The sequence below is a fragment of the Myotis lucifugus genome, unplaced genomic scaffold, assembly GCF_000147115.1.
Source record: "Myotis lucifugus unplaced genomic scaffold, Myoluc2.0 scaffold_478, whole genome shotgun sequence".
Taxonomy (NCBI): Eukaryota; Metazoa; Chordata; class Mammalia; order Chiroptera; family Vespertilionidae; genus Myotis; species Myotis lucifugus.
Window position 1 is genome coordinate 553,182 of NW_005871526.1, and position 24,071 is coordinate 577,252.

The following is a 24,071-nucleotide window of genomic DNA, read 5'->3' on the forward strand; positions in this document are numbered from 1 at the left end:
GGGCAGCAGGCCGGCAGGCAGAGTGGTTAGGGGCAATCAGGCAGGCAGGCAGGCAGGTGAGTGGTTAGGAGCCAGCAGTTCTGGATTGCGAGAGGGATGTCCGACTGCCGGTTTAGGCCCGATCACTGTAAACTGGCAGTAGGACATCCTTCAAGGGGTCCCAGATTGGAGAGGGTGCAGGCCGGGCTGAGGAACACCCTCTCCCCCATGCATGAATTTTGTGCATTGGGCCAATAGTCCTATATAATAAAGAGGTAATATGCAAATTAACCCTCACACCCTCACAAAGATGGCTGCCTACAACTAGGCTGGCAGGGGGGTTAGTGAGGGACAACCAAATGACTGAACAGCAGGCTGTGTGGGGCGACCAGGCTGGTGGGGGGGTGGTGTGAGGAGCGATCAGTCCGGCAGGGGGGCAGTAAGAGCTGGCCAGGCCGGCAGGGAGGGGGCAGTTAGGGGCAACCAGCTGGCAGGGGGAGCAGTTAGGGGCAATCAGGCCAGCATGGGGGGGGGGTTAAGTTAGGGGCAACCAGGCAGGCAGGCAAGTGAGCGATTAGGAGCCAGCGGTCCAGGATTGTGAGGGGGCAGTCAGACATCCCCTGAAGAGTCCCGATTGGAGAGGGTGCAGGCTGGGCTGAGGGGACCCTCCCCTCTGTGCATGAATTTTGTGCACTGGGCCTCTAGTCTATATAATAAAAGCCTAAGGGACTCTTACGGTGGAACAACCAGAACAACCGGTCACTATGATATGCACTGACCATCAGGGGGCAGACAGTCAACTCAGGAGCTGCCCCCTGGTGGTCAGTGTGCTCCCACAAGGTGAGCGCTGCTCAGCCAGAAGCCAGGCTCACAGCTGGCTAAAGAGCAGTGAGCCTATCTGTAAGGAGCAGCGAGCAGGTGGTAAGGAGCGAGGGGTCCCAGACATCCCCCAAGGGGTCCTGGACTGGGAGAGGGCACAGGCCAGGCTGAAGGATCCCACCTCCAGTGCACAAATTTCATGTACTGGGCCTCTAGTATCAAAATAATCATAGTTACAGTCAGTTTCCTGGTTTCATAGATCTGTCTTTTGGAGCAGCTGGTGTCATGTTAGCTACATATGGTTCTTTTTTAAAAAATACTTTTTATTGATTTTTTACAGAGAGGAAGGGAGAGGGATAGAGAGTCAGAAACATCGATGAGAGAGAAACATCGATTAGGCGCCTCCTGCACGCCCCCCACTGGGGACGTGCCTGCAACCAAGGCACACGCCCCTGACCGGAATCGAACCCAGGACCCCTGAGTCCACAGGCCGACGCTCCATCCACTGAGCCAAACCGGTTCTGGCTATATATGGTTCTTTATGTTTGTTGTTGGGTATGCTTCTTTCTGACACATTGTGGGAAAATGGTTTGGGTCCCTGGGATGTGGCTTATGGGAATCTCAGGCTCACTGTTTCTTTAGTGCCTCTGTACATCTCGATACAATTGTGATGGGTCAATATTCAAACTTACATATTTCAAACCATGGTACCAGAGCAATTATAACAGTGGCGTGGGTAGATTATTTCTTTGTATGACAAAGTCACATGTTTTTTGTTTTTTTTTTAAAAAATGATTTTTAGAGACAGGAAGGGAGAGGGAGAGAGAGAGAAACATCAATTGCAGGTGGTCTGCAGGTGAACGGTGACGCAGAGATGAGATCGGCAAGCAGGATGAGTTTTAGAGAAGCAGAGGGCTACTGCTCGCTCAGGCAAGTAGCAAAACCTCCAAAGTTCTCATGGCTTTTATTGGGGAGTACAGCAAATAACAATGGAGTACAGCAAGTGACAATGGTAAACAGGCATGCCTATGAGATCATCTGAGTTAAGTTATACATTAAACTATTAATTTCCTATGTTATACAAAGACCCTTTCCACCTGCAGCAGTGCACCCTCCCTTGAACTTTCCATGCCCTCGTGGACTGTTTATCACCTCAAGGAAATTCTGCCTCTGAACAATAAATCTTTCGTGCAAGACTTTGTTCTGATGTGGCCCGCTTGCAGGCCCCCGCCTGTTCTTGGCAGAACGTCCTCTTCTAGTTAACTTCTCATTCCACTTGACCGGCTACATCAATGATTATACGCACCCCTATGTTCATAGCAGTGCAATTTACAATAACTAAGACTTGGAAACAGGCTAAGTGACCATCAGCAGGCGATAAAAAATCTGTGGTATGTTTACACAATGGAATACTACGGGGCAATACAAAAGAATGCACTCTTACCATTTGCAACAGCATGGAGGGTCCTGGAGAGCATTATGCTGAACAAGATAAGCCAGTTGGAGAAAGATAAGTATCACATGATCTCACTCATATGTGGAATCTAATGAACCAAATAAACTGATGATCAAAAATAGACCCAGAGATATATAGAAACATGAACAGACTGTTGAACCTCAGAGGAAGGCAGGGGAGGGAGGGTGGGTGGGAAGAGATCAACCAATGAACTTGTATGCACATATGTATAACCTGTGGACACAGACAATAGGGTGGTGAGGGCCTGGTGGGGGGATGGGAGTGGCTGGAAGAGGGTAATGGGGGAAAAGGAGGACCTATGTAATACTTTCAACAATACTAGTAAAGATTTTTTAAAAAGAAAAATAAACATCAATGATGAGAGAGAATCATTGATCAGCTGCCTCCTGCAGGATCCACATTGGTGGTGGAGCCCGCAATCTGGGCATGCACCCTGACAGGGAATGGAACCGTGACCTCCTGGTTCAACCACTGAGCCACACCAGCCAGGCAAGTCACGTGTTCATTTAATGAAAAACATTCAACTGCTCAAAATCCCCATATGCAGGGTTAAATGGCAAAAATAGAGCAACAAAAAAATTTGCAATATTTGGACAAGGGAAGTCAGTTATATTCTCTATCATGTTTTCTCAGAAATCAGTAAGAAAAGGAGACCAGGACAGTTGACAAATATGTAACGTCCATGAGGGTATTCATAGGTGGAGTTCAGATAGACAAGCCCTGTGCCCTCCGGCGGTAACCTGTGGGCTAACTAACGCCAGCTTGCGATATTTAAGTACCTTCCTCTCTAACAGGAGCACTTCCATCCTAAGAGCAAAAGTGAAAGGATTTTACTCCCAATACATGGCAGTGGCTTCATAGTGTCCCTTAAGATTCGAATCTCCTCTGAGCCCCAGAATGTGACCTTATTTGGAATAGGGTCTTCGCAGGTGTAGTTAGCTGAGGACCTCAAGATAAAACCATTGGTGGCCCCTAAATCTGATAACTGGGCTCCCTGTAAAAAGAGGGTCGGACACACAGACACACAGGGAGGCCATGTAAGGTGGAGATGGAGGCAGAGCCTGAAGTTACTTTGCGACAAGCCAAGGGATCAAGGGCGCCCCCAAAGCTGCCCCGAGGCAAGGGAGGGTTCTTCTCAGAACCTCTGCCCGGAGGCTCTTCTGACTGTCCCCCCCACCCCCCGCCCCTGGCAGTGACCAGCTGGTCTGCAGGGAGGGGGCCTGTGAAGAAGTGAGCTGATGCTTTGGTCTGAGGTCTGGCCTCTGAGACTGTGAAACAATACACTTCTGTCGTTTCAGCCCCGGAGTTTGTGGTACTTTGTGAGGGCAGACCTAGAACACCACTACAGGCTGTCCCCAGAATGTGTGCACTCACTTTGAATAATGATAAAGGCGTGTTTATTAAAATACATTTCACAGAAACCAAGATGGCGGCATAGGTTAACGCCGGAGTTTGCTGCCTCGAACAACCACTTCAAAAATACAACTAAAAGACGGAACGGACATCATCCAGAACCACAGGAAGGCTAGCTGAGTGGAAGTTCTACAACTAGGAGGAACCGAGAATCAGAGGAGGCGCAGTGCTGAAATAAAATACTAAGGTGCGGAGTGTGCGGCGCGGGCTGGTGGCTGAGGGCGCGGTTGTCTGTTTCAATCCGGAGGGAGCCTCAGACTCTGAGCTCCAGATCCGGGCGAGTCTCTAGGGACCCAGACTCAAACGGGAGAAGCGGGACTGTCTGGCTTCGGTCCCTCCGAGGTTTGCAGCGGTTGCTGGGACAGAGAGGCAGAGCCCCTGGGGACGGACTGAGAGCAGCCATAACTGCTCCCTCCTCTGCCCTGTTGATCCTGTGGGACCCGCCCCGCCCAAGCCCTGCACAGAGCCATTTGCTGGATAGCCTCAGGCAAAGGCTAGATTAGCACCTCCCTAGAGGACACAAGTTCTTCCACTGCAAACACAGCTGATTATCACAGCCAGTTGGCCTGGAGGTCAAGTAGTAATTACCTACAACAATCAAGGCTTAACTACAACAAGACTGCGCACAAAGACCACAAGGGGGTGCACCAAGAGTGTCTACCTCAGGTAATTGGGACACTTAACACAGAAAGCCACTCTATTGACACAGCGAAGCATAAAAAAATGCCGAGACAAAGAAACAGGCCATAAAGGACAGAACCGGAGGAAAGCAGGCTACTGGATATAGAATTCAAAACCACACTTTGGAGGTCTCTCAAGAGGCTTCTAGAGGCTGTCGATAAACTTGATGAGATGTACAGGAAATCTAATGAGACCCTCGATGGTGTGATAAAGGACCAACTAGAAAGTAAGCATACACTGACTGAAATAAAGAATATTATACAGACTCCCAACAGCAGACCAGAGGAGCGCAAGAATCAAGTCAAAGATTTAAAATGCGAAGAAGCAAAAAACACCCAACCGGAAAAGCAAAATGAAAAAAGAATCTGAAAATACGAAGATAGTGTAAGGAGCCTCTGTGACAGCTACAAGCGCACCAACATCTGAATTATAGGGGTGCCAGAAGATGAGAGAGAGCAAGATATTGAAAACCTATTTGAAGAAATAATGGCAGAAAACTTCCCCCACCTGGTGAAAGAAATGGACTTACAGGTCCAAGAAGCACAGAGAACCCCAAACAAAAGGAATCCAAAGAGGACCACACCAAGACACATCATAATTAAAATGCCAAGAGCAAAAGACAAAGAGAGAATCTTAAAAGCAGCAAGAGAAAGAAACTCAGTTACCTACAAGGGAATACCCATATGACTGTCAGCTGATTTCTCAACAGAAACTTTGCAGGCCAGAAGGGAGTGGCAAGAAATATTCAAAGTGATGAATACCAAGAACCTACAACCAAGAGTACTTTATCCAGCAAAGCTATCATTCAGAATTGAAGGTCAGATAAAGAGCTTCACAGATAAGGAAAAGCTAAAGGAGTTCATCACCACCAAACCAGTATTATATGAAATGCTGAAAGGTATCCTTTAAGAAGAGGAAGAAGAAGAAAAAGGTAAAGATACAAATTATGAACAACAAATACGCATCTATCAACAAGTGAATCTAAGAATCAAGTGAATAAATAATCTGATGAACAGAATGAACTGGTGATTATAATAGAATCAGGGGCATAGAAAGGGAGTGGACTGACTATTCTTGGGGGGGAAAGGGGTGTGGGAGGTGTGGGAAGAGACTGGACAAAAATCATGCACCTATGGATGAGGACAGTGGGTGGGGAGTGAGGGCGGAGGGTGGGGTGGGAACTGGGAGGAGGGGAGTTATGGGGGGGGGAAAGAGGAACAACTGTAATAATCTGAACAATAAAGATTTAATTATTAAAAAAAATACATTTCATTTTCACAACTGAGCTCTCAGCTGTTCAAGTGTGGATACATTTTTTGGAACACCCTGTATGCTGAGTTAAATATATTATTAAATTAATTTTATCCTTTTTGTAATATCCCCTCTTGAAGAGGCCCTGACTATCCCCTCTTCAATGCCCTACAGACAGGTGCATGGGTTTCCAAAAAATTGTGCAAACCCATTTTAAACACAACAAGCCCATTTTTTATCACATAATGTGGGGGGTAAGGTGTTGTGGACCTACAGGAACCTCCCGCCGTTATACATAATCTGTAATAATAAAAGGGTAATATGCTAATTAGACCAGACAGCCGAACGATCTTCCGGATGTCCTTCCAGATGACCTTCCGGACGAAGCCGGGGCTGTGAGGGCCAAGTCCCTTGCATGAATTTCGTGCACCAGGCCTCTAGTTATTAATAACAAACTACAACATTCGCTATTGACTGGTTGCTATAATCGTGTTGTATTCATTTCTCTTACACCCCTTATGCACAGGCGCACCATTTCTCTTCACTAACACTAGTGGTGAGTATTTTAGCAGCTGATGGCCATGTCATTAGTCTTGGACTGACTTGTTTGGTGTGCACAACAGGAAATATTTCGCTTTCAGAGAACAACAAAATAGGTTTATTTGTGTTATGCTTATTAATCTGTGCAGTTAGTCAGTGTCTGGTAAGTTAATGTTCAAGAAAAAATATTAATTTTTATTAAAATGTTCTATTATTTTACGTTAACAATTACTCATTTATTTCAGCCCTCTGTATTCAGCATGTCTCAATCAAAATAAACCTACGTTTCTATGAAAATGGAAGCTTTTGGTTTTTTGCGGCCACATACACTTATACCTTGTTTATTTGGCCCGTGCTCGCCTCTGAGTTTGACATGCTTGGACTAAAGGGTCTCAGGCTGTGGGCTCTATCTCCAGTAGGGGGCGTGCAGGAGGCAGCTGATCAATGGTTCTCATCATTGATGTTTCTATCTATCTCTCCCTCTCCCTTTCTCTCTGATATCAATAAAGATATATATATTTTTAAAAGAGTTACAGTGGAGGTGGACAATAGCGGAATCTGGGAGAGTGCATCACTTATTGGACTTTTTCTCTGAAGTGTTTTTGTTTGAAGAACAGCTTATGCAATCCTGCTTTGTTTAGGCAATAAACACCAAGGAGATGAGCCCCCAGTAAGATTGTAAGTCAGATGCCTTTAGCTTCCCATCACTCCCCTGAGACCCGCCCCGACTGCTACGGGCTCCGTCGGCCTCTGATGCAACACCAGCGGGAGAAGCTGGTTCCTAGCATGTTAATGACTCCTCACCAAGAGAAACTGTTGACTGCAAGAAAACAAAACCCACTCAAACCAGATTAAGTAAAGACAGGCAGACTGTCAGCATGTGGAGGAAACGCAAAGACATCCAAAGGCAGGCACCCCAGCTGTGGGCTGGAAGTGAAACTGAAAGTGGTTTTGGGAAGCCGGAACCAGAAGACCCGCTGCTTTTCTCTGTACTTCTCTCCAGTTCCAGTCATCTCTCGCTCCCCATCTCTACTTTCCCTCCGCGCCCTCCCCTCTCCCTGCCCTCTCCCACGTGGTCCTCACATGGTCTGATGCTGTGACTGTTCAGTTAAGTACCTGCCATCATCTAACAAAAATCTGCACCTGATTCATCTTTGTCACTTGAACTCTCCTCCGTGGCAGCGCTGGGCCTGGGCGGCGGGAGGTGGAGGCCTGTGATGAAGGGAGGCTCCAGCCCTCAGCAGGGCGCGCGGGCGGCAGTGCCGATTGTCTCCTTATAATGCGGCGAGTGTGTCTGGATGTATAACAAGCATTAATGTAAAAATGACACACCTGTAATTTCATAAATGCTAGAGAAACCACCCCTTTAGGTATGGGATGATTTGCTGCTTTTATTTATTTTTTTGTACTTTCTAAAATGTGGCTACTAGGGAATTGGGGTCTATGTGTGTGGCTCATATTGCATTCCTGTCGGAGAGCGTTGCTCTGCAGACACGGTCCGCACTGAATCGAGTCTATCAGGTTTACCAGGAGCTGTTTCTTCCCCAAGCCTCAGCCTGGTGATGCCTGTGGACCCACGTCCTGGTTAACATGGAAAGTCCATCTCTAATTAGCAAATGGCAGCAGGCATGGCCTTTGATATTCACCTAAAACATTCTCTCCATCGTCTCCAGCTCTCAGACTCTCAAATCCTCTTGATGGTCTAGTTGGAAGAATTCTCTGACTTTGACACTTGATACTCTTTCCTGAACATAATTTTAAATTTGTCCTTGAAATCCATAAACCTCCAGCCATAGGTATTTTTTGCTGCCAATATACCAACACCCACCCATCAATCCTGATCCCACAGGAACCATACCTGCTTGATTTTGCTACGAGGGGAGAAGCAATAAAAAGATGCTATGTTCTGAAATCAGTCAATCAATGAGCACAGCAACATTGTTCTATGAGGTACAGAGGGCCTCTTAGTACCGATTATTTGGATGGTTTTCTAGGTAAATACTATCGTGACTGTACTCCCTGGTGTCAGACTCCAGGGCCCGTATTGTTGTTTCGTTTATAAATTGGTGCAGGTGCCCTCATGCACTTCACGTGATATCGGGCCTGGAAGTACTTCCTCATCCATCTGCTAATGAGAGAAAACATACACCTAAGCTTCAGGGACATATTCCCTCCAAAGTGCCATGTTAGAAATGTTCGCACCAAGCCTTCGTTCTGACCATTACTGACAGAAGAGTCGGTACCGGAGGCCACTCAGTGGGACTCGGGGAATGAAATCTGATGCTCAAGGAATGTGATCATTCTTGTCTTCTCGGGGCCACGTACACACTGCAGGAAAGTGAGTTACACGTCTATGAGACTCTCTGGCCTAGAGAAACTCCCAGTCTGATGATCTTGTGAATTATGGACAGACAGACAACATGCTAGATGGACAGATAGATCGACACGGTCACCTGCAGGTACTGAGTGGGAAGTGCAGGTGAGAGTGGAGGCGGGACCTCAGGGGGTGTCCTGGGGCAGCTTCAGCCCGTCTGGGCCAGGGCTTCCTCGTTTATGCACATGAAGGCCTTGGGCTTTAGCATTCTCTGCCTGTGGTTCTATGAGTGAACCCTCTGCCCTGAAATTCCAGTGTCAGTAGCTTGAATCAGCTGGCACCAGATGTCACACTTTGCCTTTATTTTCTTCTTTGTTATGAAGCAGAAATCCCCGCACCGTTTCTCATAAAATCAGATTTTGAAATGATTCGGACGCGGACACTCTGTCCCCCCTGCAGAGTGAGGGGCGCGTCTGGCCACCATTTGGGTGATGCTCACCTGACCACCCAGGCCCAGCGACAGGGTCACAGCCCGACAGAGAATGCGAAGCTAGCATTTCGGTCAGCTCAGGAGGTGGTGCTAGAGGCGGCAGGAAGGGGGGGGGGGGTCAGAAAGTGTGAGAGTCACGGAGCCCGGCTGTAATGTGACCGTGACCAGATTACGACCAAATAAGGAAACTTCACGCCCAGACGCCCGCCTGCGAAGAAGCCTGGCGAGGAGGGAGCGTCCAGGCCCGCACTCCGGAGCCGCCAGGTCTGGGACGATCTCTGCTGAAGAGAGAAACAGGTGAGATCGAGCTCCCATCACGTGGAGAAGGAGTCACCTTCCAGCAAAAGTCAAAGCTTAAAACCCTCGGGACACTCACAAACATGAGCCCTCTTTTAATTGAGCTGTTATTAGGTCCTAGACCAGCGGTTCTCAACCTGTGGGTCGCGACCCCTTTGGCAGTCGAGTGACCCTTTCACAGGGGTCGCCTCAGACCATCCTGCATATCAGATGTTTACATGACGATTCATAACAGTAGCAACATTACAGTTATGAAGTAGCAACGAAAATAATTTCATGGTTGGGTCACAACATGAGGAACTGTATTTAAAGGGCCAGAAGGTTGAGAACCAATGACGTAGGCAGTGTCCATTTTACAGGTGAGAAAACTGAACTTTGAGAGCTAAGTGCCCTCGGAAACATTTTAGACAGTCAGTGGCGCGTGTCTGTCCACAGGGCGGTGCGTGTCATCCACATGGGGGTGCGTGTCATCCAGAGGGCGGTGCGTGTTGTCCACATGGGGGTGCGTGTCCATCCACATGGCGGTGCGTGTTGTCCACATGGCGGTGCGACCGCTCTCCAGAGCTCCCGCTTGAGATACTGAAACTGTCCCCCTGTACAAAGCAGCTCCCCCCGCTCTCCCCACCCCCTCCCCTGGCAACCACCATCTGCTTTCTGTTTTCCGAGTTTAACGCCTGCAGATTCTTCCTACACGGGTGCCTGTTGTGACTGCTGAGTTCCCCGGCAGAATGTCTTCAGGTTCCTCGATGTCGTAGCCGGGCAGGAGCTCCTGTTAAGGCCGAATAACATTCCGTTCCGTGGATTACAGACCACTTTCTGCTTGTCCATCCCCGGAGGTGACACCTGGCTTAGCTGTTGGGAAGAATGTCGCAGTGAACACGAGTGTGCAGATATCTGAGATCTTGCTTTCAATTCTTTTGGAAAAATAGCCAGAAGTAGGATTGCTGGATCATGTGGTAAGTTCTATTTTTAATTTTTTTTGAAGAGTCTCTATACTGATTTCCATAACAGTGGCACCATTTTACATTCCCACCAACAGTGCACAGGATTCCGATACCTGCACATCCTCACCAATGCGCATTAGTTCCTGTCTTGTTATGTTTTGTGGGCATTCTGCTGAGTGTGAGGTGATGATATCTTGTGGTTTTGATTTGCATTTCTCAACAGTTAGTGATATTGAACGTCTTTTTCATGTGTTTGTTGCTATTTATATGTCTTCTTTAGAGAAATGTTTATTCAAGTCTTTTATCCATTTTTATAAATCAGGTTACTTGTTTTTGTTGAGTTGTAGAAATTCTTTATATATTATAGATATTAAACTCACCAGACAATGGTTTTCTCTCATTTGCACTCTGTTGACTGATATAGTTGTGTTTTTTAATATATTTTTATTGATTTCAGAGAGGAAGGGAGAGGGAGAGAGAGAGATAGAAACATCAATGATGGGAGAGAATCATTGATCTGCTGCCCTCTGCACGCCCCCCACTGGGAATCGGGCCTGTGGCCTGTGCCCTCCTGGTTCATGGGTCTACGCTCAACCACTGAGATACGCCATCTGGGCACAAAATTATTTCTTGAACTTGAAAACTTTCTTCTGTGTTTGGAGGGTTGGGGGAGTCGGGGGTTTGAAGTGCAGATGAAGGAGGGACAGTGGTGTCTTTAGAGATCGTGTTGGGTTGGGTGTTGCCCACAGATAACTACTCCCTTTGGTTGTGGTTGTTTAACATACATCCTTATTGGTTGCAGATATAAACGGGTTTCTCCGTCTTGTCTGGGTCACACTCCTTTAGAGCTTTCTGTACCAGTAGAAGCAGCACAGCGGAGCCTGGGAGGCACCGACCTGAGACCCACAACAAGGGCCCCGCCCCCAGTGCTGCTTCCTGGGTGTCCCTGGTTTGCTCACTTGCACCATCACCCACCAGGAGTCCCACAGTACAAACCAGCTGCACAGGAAAGGCTTAGTCTCAAAGCAGACTGGACGGTCATTTGATTGTGCTGCTGACTCGTTAGCAGAAATGGAGTCTGCTGACTGTTGAAAGTTATGTGAGAGGGTAAACCAGCTTCCTTCCTCTTTCCTTGGTTCATCTCCTGAACCCTGCTGGACGCAGGCCCAGTTCTGCGTGGACTTTGAAGACCAAAATGCTTCAGGGTGTACATCCCAGCCGCCTGCGGCTGCTTCAACCACTGACAGCTTTAGTTTTGCTGCTGCTGTGTGAGTGAGGCCCCTCTGGGGTAGGGTGGTTTCTGCCAGGGACCTGGGTGGTGAGGAGCAGTCCGGGGCCCTTGGAGCTGGGGAGGGATCGGCAGCAGAGAGAGAAGCCTGACTCTTACCCATCGGCCGGGCCCTAAGGCCACAATTCAGAGGTCCTTCCACAGTCTCTGCACCAGACGTGCACGTGGCCTTTGTGGGGGAGACAGGGATGAGACTAGGGCGTGAACAAGGAGCATCTTGCAGACATCAAGGGAAGCAGGCTCTTGTTGTGGGTCCTCCGGGAAGAGGGGTGCAGGCTCCCCCTTCCCCGCCCCCACACACAACTGCATCTGCCCCCGGGCTTCCCCTGCACCCCCGCTGACCGCCCTCTTCTCTTTCACAGCTTCCGCAGACCGGGGAGCTGGTGAGTCTGCTGAATGCCGCCTGGGATTTATGGTGCTATTGCCTGTCCCACCAAGAGCAGGGCTTGGGCTCAGCATGGGCAGTGCCCCCTCTTTAGAGGGGCCTGGGGTTGGATTCTTGGTAAGACTCCTGCTGGATCCACAAAGACACAAAGGGATGAGGCTGCCAGAGCACATGGGTCTGTAGTTGGATCTACAGTGGACTCTGGCCCGAGGGCCCCTGGGAGCTCCTTTGGAATCCATGGGCCTCCAAGGTCACTGAGCTCCAGCCCTGTCTGCTCTCTGCCGCCAGGTCTCCCAAAGGCCGTGGTGAGCCTCCAGCCCCCCTGGTTCCAGGTGTTCCTCGAGGACAACGTGACCCTGAGCTGCCAGGGGGCCCACAGCCCTGGGGACAACTCCACCCGGTGGTTCCACGATGGGACCGCCATCCCCACCCAGGTCCAGCCCAGCTACAGCTTCAAGGCCAGCAGCAACCACAGCGGGGACTACAGGTGCCAGACGGGCCAGACCAGCCTCAGCGACCCTGTGCACCTGGACGTGACTTCCGGTCAGTGGAGGAGCTGGGAGGCCTGGGAGGCGGACCTGAGAGCTGCTGGCCCGGCAGAGGGTTTGGGGACGGGGTGGCCGTTTCTGGGAAGTGTGGCCCGAGCTGTTGGAAGTGGTTTCTGCCCAGTCATTTCCCCTCGCACCCCCGCCTCCTTCGCTTCTATGTGGGTTCCTCGGAGTATGTGAGGTTGCTTGGTCTCAGTCCTGATTGAGCAAGAAAGGTGACAAGGCCACAAACAGGCCACCGGGGGTGAGAGAAGCAGGAGGAAATATTTGTTCCAGACAGCCTTCCTGCCTCATGGCAGCGTGGTCAGCACAGTGGCTAGAGACCCACAGAAGGCAAAGGCCCTGGGTGGGCATGCCTGGCATGGGTGAGGAGGAACACACGAGGCCGAAGTGGGGGGGATTATGAATTTATTAGGTCATCTGGACACCGGATGGGCTGAGCCCCAAAATGGCGCCAGCCCCCGCAGACGGGGAGCCAGGTTTTTAAAGACTCTGGGCGGCATCTTCTGGGCAGACAGCTCTCTGTGCAGGTCTGGATTGCGGGGAAGTCGGAGGGGAGAGAGAATGGTCCATTGTGAAGCGGCCTGAAGGTCAGTTCCCAGGGGAGGTTACCGGTTCCGTTATTTGATCACTGGGAGGCCTTTCTGCCCAGGGCAGGAGGCCAGGGGGAGGTGTGATCTGGAAGACGACGGCAGAAGTTGGGGGAGGCTTGGATTTGGTGCAATGACGTCATCTTTGTTCCTGAAGGAGATGGGAACTCGTTAGACGGTTTACATTGGTCTGACTTAGGGTTACACATGTGTCTGAGTGTTCAGTCCAATAGATTCCATGGAGAAATCCTCCTGGGCACGAGCCACGCCCACCCAGTGTGTGAAAATGTGAGCACATTTACCCTGCAGTTGACTTTGATTTGGGCCGTATGCCCTGCGGATGGCTGCACGGAGGCAGGCAGTGCTAAGTCCTGCGTGAGGGGGCTGGGCTGTCTTCTAGGTCCTGTTTCCCGAGAGCCCCGTTTCTGTCGATGGAGCCCCAGTGAATGGGCAATCAGTACTGACCAGGGGTCAGAACAGCGCTCCCAGCCTGGGCGACTTCGGCCTGGGAATTATTTTGAGCTGAAGGTGATGGAGGAGCCCTTACCTCTCCCTGAAGAAATGAAGAGTTATCACCAGCAAGAACTATGCATGGCCCACCCAGAGGGCAGGGCACGCTGCTAATTACTGGACATCTTCTCCTCGTATGTCCTGCCATGACCTTCCTCCTCTCCCAAGCCCCCGTGCCTTCCCGCACCCCTAGCTCAGGTCATACACCCCTCATCATCCTTCCTGTCTCTCGTGTCTGTGTGACCCCGCACATACTAGTCTGTGTGCGCTTAAGCTCATGGTTTCTTGTCACTCTGTCCTGTGCCTATTTAAATATTAAACAAACAAGAACCTACAAGGTTCTCTTCCTCCGCCCCCCCCCCAACCTCAAAACCTGCCCAGTGACGTCACAGCTCCCTGTCTGCTCTCTGGTCCAGGGCTGTCCCCAACAGCTGGTTGTGCTTCTGACTTTTCCTACAAAAATGCAAAACTTGAGATTTTAAAAACCTTTCTCTGAAGGGTTGTTAGAGGGAAGCCACCTGGTCCCCGCCCTTCATGGTGCAAAGAAATGCAGCCACAGGCCTCCGGGCCCAGAGCCCAGGGGAGCCCAGGTCTGCCTCCTGCTGACTCATCACCGACACCGTGTCCTTCACAGTCCGACTGCGGTTTCTTAAATAAGCGCTCGTTTACCTGAGGCGCAGTGCGCTCCAGTCTTTATTTTCATAGGAATTAGAGCGATTGGGTTTTTCTAGTGTCTTCGAAGCATTCTCTATAGCAGTGGTTCTCAACCTTCTGGCCCTTTAAATACAGTTCCTCATGTTGTGACCCAACCATAAAATTATTTTCGTTGCTACTTCATAACTGTAATGTTGCTACTGTTATGAATCGTCATGTAAATATCTGATATGCAGGATGGTCTTAGGCGACCCCTGTGAAAGGGGCGTTCGACCGCCAAAGGGGTCACGACCCACAGGTTGAGAACCGCTGCTCTATAGACTTGTCCTCCCAAGCACTGACCTTTGGAATCTGGTGCCTCTGCCGTCAGTGAAGGGAGGGGGGTTTGCAGTCGGGGTGGGAGAGCGATTTTCCACTGGAGGCCTGTGCTACTGCCGCTCTTGTTCCGAGCCACCACTGAGCCTGGACTCCAGGCTCACACCTGTTCCCTGCTGCTGTGGCTGGAGGTGGTGAGGCCTTACCAGGCTCCCCTGGCTGCTCCTTCACTTCCCAGAACGTGTTCAGAAGCTGCCCTCCCATTAGGAGCCCAGACCCTCACACTCGCCCTGGAGTTGCTGTGTGTCCTTGGTCGCCGTCAGAGGAGACGTGAGGGTCCCCTCCGGCACGGTGGGCAGGTTCAGGTCCTGCTCCGTCACCTCCGCTGTGCTGGGGGCACCCCTCCCCCGGGGGGCAGCTTCTAACTCCTCACCTGGCGCCTGAGGGGCTCCTACTCTTTATATTTCAAACTCCACAAGACTTCCTTCCTTCAGGCCCCAGACTCACAGGTAAGAGAACGCGCACACCTGCCAGGAGGCATCTCCCATGGCTGGGCCCACATCCTCTCGCTCCTGGGAGTAAGGCAGCCCCCACAGGAGCTGCAGGGCCGCATCCAGCCTCAGACCCTTTCCTTCCCTGTGTCTTTCAGCCTGGCTGCTGCTCCAGACGCCCCGCCTGCTGGTCCCGCAGGGGGCCCCCATCGTGCTGCGCTGCCACAGCTGGAAGAACTGGCGCCTGTACAAGATCCAGTTCTTCCAGGACGGGAAACCCAAGTGGTTTTCATACACGAACGCCAGCTTCTCCATCCCACACGCGAACGCCAGCCACAGTGGCGCGTACCACTGCTCAGGGCTCCTAGGGCAGATGCAGCACACATCGCAGCCCGTGAACATCACTGTCCCAGGTGGGAGCCCTGCCCAGGTGCAGGAGGGGAGGGAAGTGCTGGGGATGAGGTCTGTTCCCTTGTTCACTTCTCCCCAAGGCTGTGCCCCGTCACCTTTTATATTCACGATGCACCTTAAAAGCTTCGAGAAGCCTTGTTGTAAAGAAAACTTTTAAACTAACTTTCATAAGGCATTTGCAAAACCTATGTGACCACACAAACCTTTTCCTCTATGACTATGTGGGGGAGGAAAAATGTTCTCTACTCTTTAAGCTTCTCTCATCTGGTTTAATAATTAAAATGACATGAGATACGTTAACAAGAAAATGAGCAAATTCAATTACACACCTACGTATGGGGACCCACAGACATGAGAGAATCAGAGACAGAAAGGGATAATGAGGGACAGAAGACATTCTGAGCTAAGGATGAGGTGAGGCACCGTCGGGGGGAGGGAGGTTTGGCGGAAGGTCATTGCAGGATGATAAGAGCAGATGCTCAGTACTGAACTAGTTTTCTCTGCCCTCTACATAGGCCATAAAAAGTTATTTCTGGCCCTAGCTGGGTTGGCTCAGTAGATAGAGCTTCGGCCTGTGGACCCTTGGTCCCGGGTTCAATTCTGGTCAAGGGCATGTACCTCGGTTGCAGGCTCCTCCCTGGCCCCAGCCCTGGTCGAGGCTCGTGCAGGAGGCAACCAATCCACGTTCCTCTCACATCGATGTTTCTCTCTGTCTCCCCTCTCCCACTTTCTCTAAAATCAATGGAAAACGTTTCTCATGAGCCCACAGGGTCTCGATTGCCTTCAGCTCAAAACATCCACATGCCAAAGTGGCACTGCGTGGGGAGCCCCTTCAGCTTCTGTCAATGTCCCTCCGGGCAGACTCAGCTCAGCTCCCCGGGGCAGGTGCTGAGGGAGCTTTACGTGGAGGCAGGAGACTCGGACCTGCTGCTCCCGCCAGGCCGCGGCCCTGGCCTGGAGGACTCCACAGGGGGAGGGAGCCCTGGGGACCCGGCTGTGGATTCTGACCGTGGCCTTTAACAACTGTCGTTTCTCCACCCGCAGCCCTGTCACCCGTCCTTCCTCCGTGGCCCCAAATCGCGTTCTGCCTGGTGATGGGGCTCCTGTTTGCAGTGGACACGGGGCTCTATTTCTTCGTGCAGAAGGAACTTCGAAGCTCAGCGAGGGACTGGAGGAGTGACAAAGTCACATGGACCAAGAGCCCTGAGGGCAAGTAACGCCTCCTCGCACCTGTGAGAGCTACAGGTCTCCGCAGGCCAGACCTCTGTCCCTCCCAGCGCCTCCTGGTGGGCGAGCTGGAGCTGCGAGGGGCCTGGGAGCAGGAAGGGCCTGAAAGCTCAGAGCCTAGCCACCCCCAGGCTCTCCCTCACCGACGTCCTGCTGGTCAAGAGGACTGACCTGTGTCTTCACAGGCCTCACAGAGGCTCCTCACATACACACGCTCACCAAGTCCTGCTTCCACTTTCACACCAGCCCAGCGCCTGAGCGCGGCTCGGCTCCCGCAGGTCTGTTCTCGCCAGAGCCACCTCTAAAGTGCTTACCGGCCACTTCTGTGCTCCAAGCCACGCAAAGCGTCCCCTTGCACTTACGAGTGAAAGCTCAGGCCTTCGCAGCGCTCTCAGGCCTCACTGCCTCCACCTCGGCTGCTCCTGTTCCTTGCTTCCTTCACACACTGATCATACTTCTGCCCAGGGTTATGTTATTCCCTGTTTCTGGAATGTTCTTTCTTACAGACGTGTCATCATACGTCATCATGGACTTTACCCAAATGTCACCTATCAGTGAGGTCTCCTTGATCATCCAATATGGTTCCACTCCCCACCGTCTCCTGACCCCCTCGCCTGCTGTGCTGTTACCAAGCTCACCTGCTGAGGGTTTGCTGCCCAGCCCGCCCGCCCTCGGAACCGAGCCCCAGGAGAGCAGGGCCTTTGCTCACTGCTGTACACCACGGCCCAGCGCAGTGTCTGGCACGTGATAAAGAACTCGGTGTTCGTGGAATGAGTAAAGTCTTTAGCAAATTTAGGGGATTTTAAATCTAGAAATGATGTAGTGCAGTCTCCTCATTTTAAAACGGAGGGAGCAGTGGCCGGGATGCTTGAAATGACCTTGCTCACCACTTTATAGACACGGACCTTGACGGACACGGTTCTGGCCACGTTTTGTTCTACAACTTGCTTTTTGTCCGCAGGCCGGATTCCACCCCGGGAGGTGGCGGTGGGGGGGGGGGGGGCGCCTCGGCCCCTGCGCTTCGCTCCTGCGTCTCCAACTCCGCGGCTCCGAGTATTTGGCTTTTGGGGGAGCCGACGCTAAGCAGAAACCTGAGTTCAAACAGGACATCCCGGGTTCAGGACCCGCAGGGGTCCCGCCGCCAGCGATTGGCCACAGGGGGATCGTCTCCGAGCTGGGTCCCCGCTGTTTTGAAAGCGATCGCTGGGGAGTGGGGACCCGGTCGAAGAACCCAGCCTTCAGCTACTGGCTCTCCCGTCTCCATGTTGTAAGCGCCAGGCGGTAAAAGGGGAAAACAGCAAGTTGCATTGGCCGGGAATCGAACCCGGGCCTCCCGCGTGGCAGGCGAGAATTCTACCACTGAACCACCAATGCTCGCGGGCGGCCCTTGCAGCATCTCCCTTCTCCCCGGCGGTACCTTTGGGTCCATCGGCAGCGGGGGCCCAGACGCCCCTCTGTTCCCAGTCTAGGAGGGTGCCCGTCTGTTTCAAGGCGAAACTGTGCCAAGACTTGAAAACAGCGATTGCACTGCCGGTGCGAGCCCACCGCCTCTGCCGCCGACCCGCGACTCCCTGGCAGGCCGGCCGGACCCTCCCGCAGCTACGGCCGGGTGGCCCCGCAGCGGGGGCTGATCTAGCTTTGTTCATGATTAGGCAGGTGTTTGGGAAGAAGGTCACAGGGCGAGGGCCTGTCTCACCGCATCATGTCAGCGGTTGTGGAGTCTTCCTGACTCATCCGGAAGCAACGGGAGAGCCAGGCCGGGCCCTCGCTCTTGGGGAAGTCAGAGCACAGGGGCTTGGAGTCAGGTCAGGGGCGAGCCTGGGGCGAGCTGCCGCTGCCCGTGGCTCCCTGGTTGCAAGCCTGGTGGGTCCTTTGGGGTTAGGAGATGCCTTTGGGGGAGGAGGTGGGAGAAGAGGAGGGAAAGGGACAGCGTGGGCTGCCCCCAGCGGGAGAGCAGGCCCTGGTCCTTTGTCTTGAGGCTTTTCTTTCTCTCTTGCAGGCGGGAATCTTAGGGGAGGTCAGAGGGGAGGGTTCCAGCAGAACAGTCACCAGTGTTCCAGGCGGGCTCCTCCAGGGCCGTGGTCTCCACCGATGGGTCAGTGTTAGGGCAGGGGGTCGTCAGGCATCACAGCTGGTCCAGGTGCCGCCCTGGAGCTGCAATACAACTGAGGCCTAGCTGTCTGGCATCTCCAGGGAGGGGACCTCCTGCATCTGCTGTACATTGCTCTGCAGTTTGTTCAGCTCCCTGCCTCAGTTTCCCTGTTCCACCTGCCCTGGCTCACTGGCCTGTTTCATTTACCTCGATCATGTGGCGCAGGTCCAACTTGGCTTACAGTTTTCATTGTCTCCTGTGAGTGCACCACCGTCGCGTTCGGTTCACATTTTGTAATTTAACTATTTTAGCCTTTGTTCTAGGCACCGTGTAAGTGCTCAAATGATCCAGAGTAAAGGAGGCCTGGTGAGAAGAAGGGACAGAACAGTCCAAGTTAAATGCCAACCTTCAGAAAGACAGATGAGATAGCCCCCTGCTAACCACACTCAACAAGCACATGGAGCCCCTGGAGGTCTTACAGTGCGGTTCGGAGGTCTAAGGTCTGCATTGCTAATAAGCTCCCAGGCTGCCTCACTAACAGCAACACCACCTCCACTGACTCCAAGCGGAGGAAGAGGTCGAAGGCCTTCCCCAAGATCAGAGTCTAGGAAATAACAGAGTGCAGTTGGCAGACTTTCACTCATCAACCCCAAGGCCTTCTGTCCTCACACTCAGGGACCACACACACTCAACCTCTTCCGCTTGACACTCTCCCTCTTCCCCATCACCAGCTGCTCCCAAGTCAGAAACTGGCTTCTTTGCCATCATCAAGAAAAAGCAGTTGAAATAAGCAACTCCATGACTGTACCTTTCCTCTCTGTGACTCTGCCCAACCCTATTTCACCTGGTGAGTTCTTTTTTTTAAAAAAATATATCTTATTGATTTTCTACAGAGAAGAAGGGAGAGAGATAGAGAGTTAGAAACATCGATCAGCTGCCTCCTGCACATCCCCCACTGGGGATGTGCCCGCAACCCAGGCACGTGCCCTTGACCGGAATCAAACCTGGGACCCTTGAGTCCGCAGGCCGACGCTCTATCCACTGAGCCAAACCAGTTTCGGCATCTGGTGAGTTCTTTTCCTGATTTTGGTGACTCGGCAAACCTACTGAATTTGAATTGGTGGTGGGAATGGGTCGGGGTTGGGAATCTGAGGCTTTGACACCACTGCCTGAGCACTGAAAAGTCTCAGGCCAATTACAGCAAACTGAAGGCTCTGTAACTGAGGGATCTGGATTGAGGCCTTTTCTTTTTGTCAGAGGAGTCACTGCTATCGGCCTGCCCTAGTGTGCTTGGCATATAGAAAAGGCTCGATGCACTGCTGTTGAAAAAAGAAATGAATAAAAAGATGGTGGTGTAGCTAAACGCCGGTACTCGAGTCCTCCCACAACCACATCAAAATTACAACTAAAATACAGAACCATCATTCAGAACCTCCTGAAATCTGGCTGAATGGAAGTCCTACAACTAGAGAAGTAAAGAAAGTACACTGAGACTGGTTGGAGGGGTGAAGGGGAAGAATGGGCTGGTCCGACAGCCATGTGTGGAGTTTTTTTTCGAGCAGGAGGGATATCTCAGCTGCAGAGGCCTCCTGGGGGAAGCAAGGAGTCCCAGCCCCACACCAGACCCCTGGCCCACGGCTCCAGAGCTGGGAAGTGATATCCCTGTAACTTTGGGCTGTAAAAACCAGCAGGTGCTGAAACCGGTTTGGCTCAGTGGATAGAGCGTCGGCCTGTGGACTGAAGGGTCCCAGGTTCGATTCCGGTCAAGGGCATGTACCTTGGTTGCGGGCACATCCCCAGTGGGAGATGTGCAGGAGGCAGCTGATCGATGTTTCTTTCTCATCGATGTTTCTAACTCTCTATCTCTCTCCCTTCCTCTCTGTAAAAAATCAATAAAATATATTAAAAAAAAAAAAAAAAAAAAAACAACCAGCAGGGATTGAGTGACACAGAGGCTGCTGGAGCTCCAGGCAGTGCCTTTTAAAGGGAGAAACTGGATTGTCTGGCATCAGGATATAACTCAGGGTAATTTTCTCCCAGATGGGGGTGCTTGCTGGGATCATTGTTCCTGAGCTGGGACCTCCCAGTCCCAGAGTTGACTGGCAGCCATATCTGAGTGGCCCCCACTGTTGGCTCTGCCCTGGTGATTCACTGAGATCCAGCCCTATCCAATTTACAGCCCCACCCAAGCTGTTTGCAGCAGCTTTTCCAAGTGAATGGCCTGTACTGGCTCAGGCTTCAGACTTTAAAAATCCCTCAAGCAAGTAGCAGCTGGTATCAGTGTGACCCAAACCTATCAAACCTATCAATAAGAGGCCCAAGACCTGGTACTAGCAGCAGCCTTGCTTCACAGGTGGGCCTCTCCTGAACACTTCCTAGCCCAATACAAGTAGCAGCCATCTGCAGATCGCTCTGTAGCTCCAGCTCAGTGGCCTCAGGCAGTGGCTGATTTTGCACCTTCGGGGGAGGGGCAGAGCCAGTACACCCAGTGGACAGCTTCAGACCATAGCTTACACCTGTACACATCCACAAGTGACACACTCAAAGGGAAGACTCAGTGAGCACCCAATCAGAAGAGCAAAAAGAAAAAAGAATCCAAAAATATGAAGATAGTGTAAGGACAACTTTAAGTGTATCAACATTCACATTATGGGGGTGCCAGAACAACAACAGAGAGCAAGATATTGAAAACCTATTTGAAGTAATAATAACAGAAAACTTCCCCTACCTGATGAAAGAAATAGACTTACAAGTCCAGGAAGTTCAGAGAGTCCCAAACAAGAAGAACCCAATGAGGCCCATACCAAGGCACATCATAATTAAAATGCCAAGGGCTAAAGACAAAGAGAGAATCTTAAAAGCAACAAGAGAAAAACAGTTAGTTACCTACAAGGGAGTGTCCATATGACTGTCAGCTGATTTCTCAACAGAAACTTTGCAGGCCAGAAGGGAATGGCAAGAAATATTCAAAGTGATGAGTAGCAAGGACCTACAACCAAGATTACTCTTCCCAGCAAAGCTATCATTTAGAATTGAAGGTAAGATAAAGAGTTTCCCAGACAAGAAAAAGCTAAAGGAGTTCATCATTACCAAACCAGTATTACATGAAATGTTGAAGGGTATTCTTTAAGAAGAAGAAGAAGAAAAAAGATAAAAAATATGAACAATAAAATGGCAATAAATACAGATCTGTCAACAATTTAATCTAAAAATCAAAATAAACGAACAAGAAATCTAATGAACAAAATAAACTGATGAATAAAATAGACTCAGAGGCATGGAAATATGGAACAGACTTACGAATCTCAGAGGGAAGTGGGGAGGGGGAGGTGGGAAGAGATTAACCAAAGATCTTATATGCATATATGCATTATCTAGGGACACAGACAATAGGGTGGTGAAGGCCTTGGGTGGGGCGGGAGCCTGGTGAAAGAGGACAATGGGGAGCAAAGGGGGGACTCTCAAAAATAAAGATTTTTTTAAAAAGAAATAAATATTACAGAAAAAAAGAGGAATAAGTAGGCACTGAGAAATTGGAGTCTAAAGAAAAGAAAAAGTGTTTTTCATAGTCAGGGGTAGACCTTAGTCTCAACTGTTCCCTAATTTCATAGACCGGTCTCCTGCCTACAGAAGAAATACTAAATTCCATATTTAAGTGCAGAACAACCTTCATCTTCGGAGGGAAAGAAAAGCTATCTTGTCAGGAGTGGGATTCGAACCCACGCCTCCAGGGGAGACTGCGACCTGAACGCAGCGCCTTAGACCGCTCGGCCATCCTGACGCTGTGAACATTGGTCTCTATTTAATTCTAAGGTTACATATCTTACAGCGCCCTGTCATGATGTCAGGTGACATCAGTGTGAAGTTTATGATTTTAAATAAAATAGAACTGTTCCTGGACTCTTTCGCCAAGCACGGCCAATAGAACTGCCTCCGACCCCCCCCTGCTTCACCATCCTAAACTGCAAAGACCTATTTCCCTGGCGCCTCTTCTCTGGCGGGCCGAGCCACGCCTGGTGGCCCCTTGCCGGCGGTCTCCCTCCACCCTCGTCTCAAATCGTGGTTAGGGTCCGACGCCGGTGGACCCGGTGCTGGGGCGCCACATGGCCGAGAGGACAGGAGGAGTGAGTACGGGATGCATTTTTCTCAAAGGACACCTCAGGGTCACGGACAAAACACGAATAAACAGGTGAGAAAGGTCCACGGCTTGCGCTAGCCTCATGTATGGATTTCTGAAAGGACCGGCCCGGAGGCGTTGGTGGTATAGTGGTGAGCATAGCTGCCTTCCAAGCAGTTGACCCGGGTTCGATTCCCGGCCAACGCATACGTGTTTTTCTCCACGCCACGAACAAACTGGGTGTATTAGCTCACTCCCTCCATCATCAAGTTTATGAAATCTAAGCACTGACCAAGTTATTCGGGTGAAAATAGAATGAAGTTTTGGTGTGTGTGTGTAGCACACATACTGGTGTGAAGACTAAGTGTGAAAAGGAATCTGATTAATGTGTTCATATTAGTTACATGTTGAAATGATGTTTTGCACATATTGGGTTAAATAAGGTAGATTATGAAAATTATCACCTGCTTCTTCTGATTTTTTAATGTGACCATTGGGAAATTTAAATTTCTATCGGACTCCCATTACGTTTTAGTTGTGTCCCGGGGCCTGCGGGCGGTCTCCCCTCCACCCTCCACCCTCCGACGCCCGTTCTAGACAGCAAATGTGCAACTTTGCCAGCAACTTGCATCTGTCACGAAACAAATTACTCCGGAAGCTTAGAAGTAGATTCCTAAGCAGTAATTTTGAGGGCACCAGCGTGCTTCTCCTCGTTAGTATAGTGGTGAGTATCCCCGCCTGTCACGCGGGAGACCGGGGTTCGATTCCCCGACGGGGAGGCTATGAAGTTTTTTTCCACTCTCCCTCCAAGACTTTTGTCTACGTCTTCCCTTTGCTGAAACAAAAATTATTTTTGCAGAATGCTAGGTTTTCTGCAGAGTTCGTCTCGCCTGAGAATTTCTTGGATGACGGGCAACAGTTCTGGTGAGTGCGGTTTGACTCTGGTTCTGCGTGAAGTGCGTTGGATCCACTAACACTGCAATCAAGTTTCCTCCTGATCTGCAGGCAGGCTACCTTCTCCGGTCCTCTTCCCTTCCCGCTGCCCCCCGACCTGCCTTCTCCCGCCCACCAGAGGAGAACCCAGGGTCCCAGCTCTGCCTTCAGCCCCAAACTCTAAATTCCCACCGTTCCTTTTTGTTCATCTTGCGCACCGATGTGCGGCGGTGGCAGCCGAGTCCCCTCCGTGACCACCCCGAAGGCGCGCCAACTGGTGAACCGGTCTCCCTACAACGCCTTTC

The 24,071-nt window shown here is 50.9% G+C and overlaps 1 protein-coding gene and 4 non-coding genes across 7 annotated transcripts in view; 3 read left to right on the forward strand and 2 right to left on the reverse strand.

The window, feature by feature from the left end:
- The first annotated feature begins 11,371 nt into the window (after nucleotides 1-11,371).
- The window catches only part of LOC102425292 (low affinity immunoglobulin gamma Fc region receptor III-like), a 58,847-nt gene continuing 46,147 nt past the window's right edge, over nucleotides 11,372-24,071 (forward strand). Inside the window, exons 1-4 of one of the 3 annotated variants that reach the window (XM_023744604.1) lie at nucleotides 11,372-11,473; nucleotides 12,167-12,421; nucleotides 15,145-15,399; nucleotides 16,442-17,586. In XM_023744604.1, coding sequence (XP_023600372.1) covers nucleotides 11,401-11,473; nucleotides 12,167-12,421; nucleotides 15,145-15,399; nucleotides 16,442-16,614 — 756 coding nt within the window. In that variant the 5' untranslated portion in view covers nucleotides 11,372-11,400 and the 3' untranslated portion in view covers nucleotides 16,615-17,586. Of the gene's footprint in view, nucleotides 11,474-11,855; nucleotides 11,996-12,166; nucleotides 12,422-15,144; nucleotides 15,400-16,441; nucleotides 17,587-24,071 lie in introns of those variants that run through there. The other 2 variants (XM_014445688.2, XM_023744603.1) reach the window with 2 other exon arrangements.
- TRNAG-GCC lies at nucleotides 17,928-17,998 on the reverse strand. The gene has a single exon. It is a non-coding gene; the product is annotated as a tRNA-Gly (tRNA).
- Nucleotides 22,415-22,497, reverse strand: TRNAL-CAG. Its single transcript has one exon. It is a non-coding gene; the product is annotated as a tRNA-Leu (tRNA).
- On the forward strand, nucleotides 22,969-23,040 carry TRNAG-UCC. Its single transcript has one exon. It is a non-coding gene; the product is annotated as a tRNA-Gly (tRNA).
- On the forward strand, nucleotides 23,541-23,612 carry TRNAD-GUC. Its single transcript has one exon. It is a non-coding gene; the product is annotated as a tRNA-Asp (tRNA).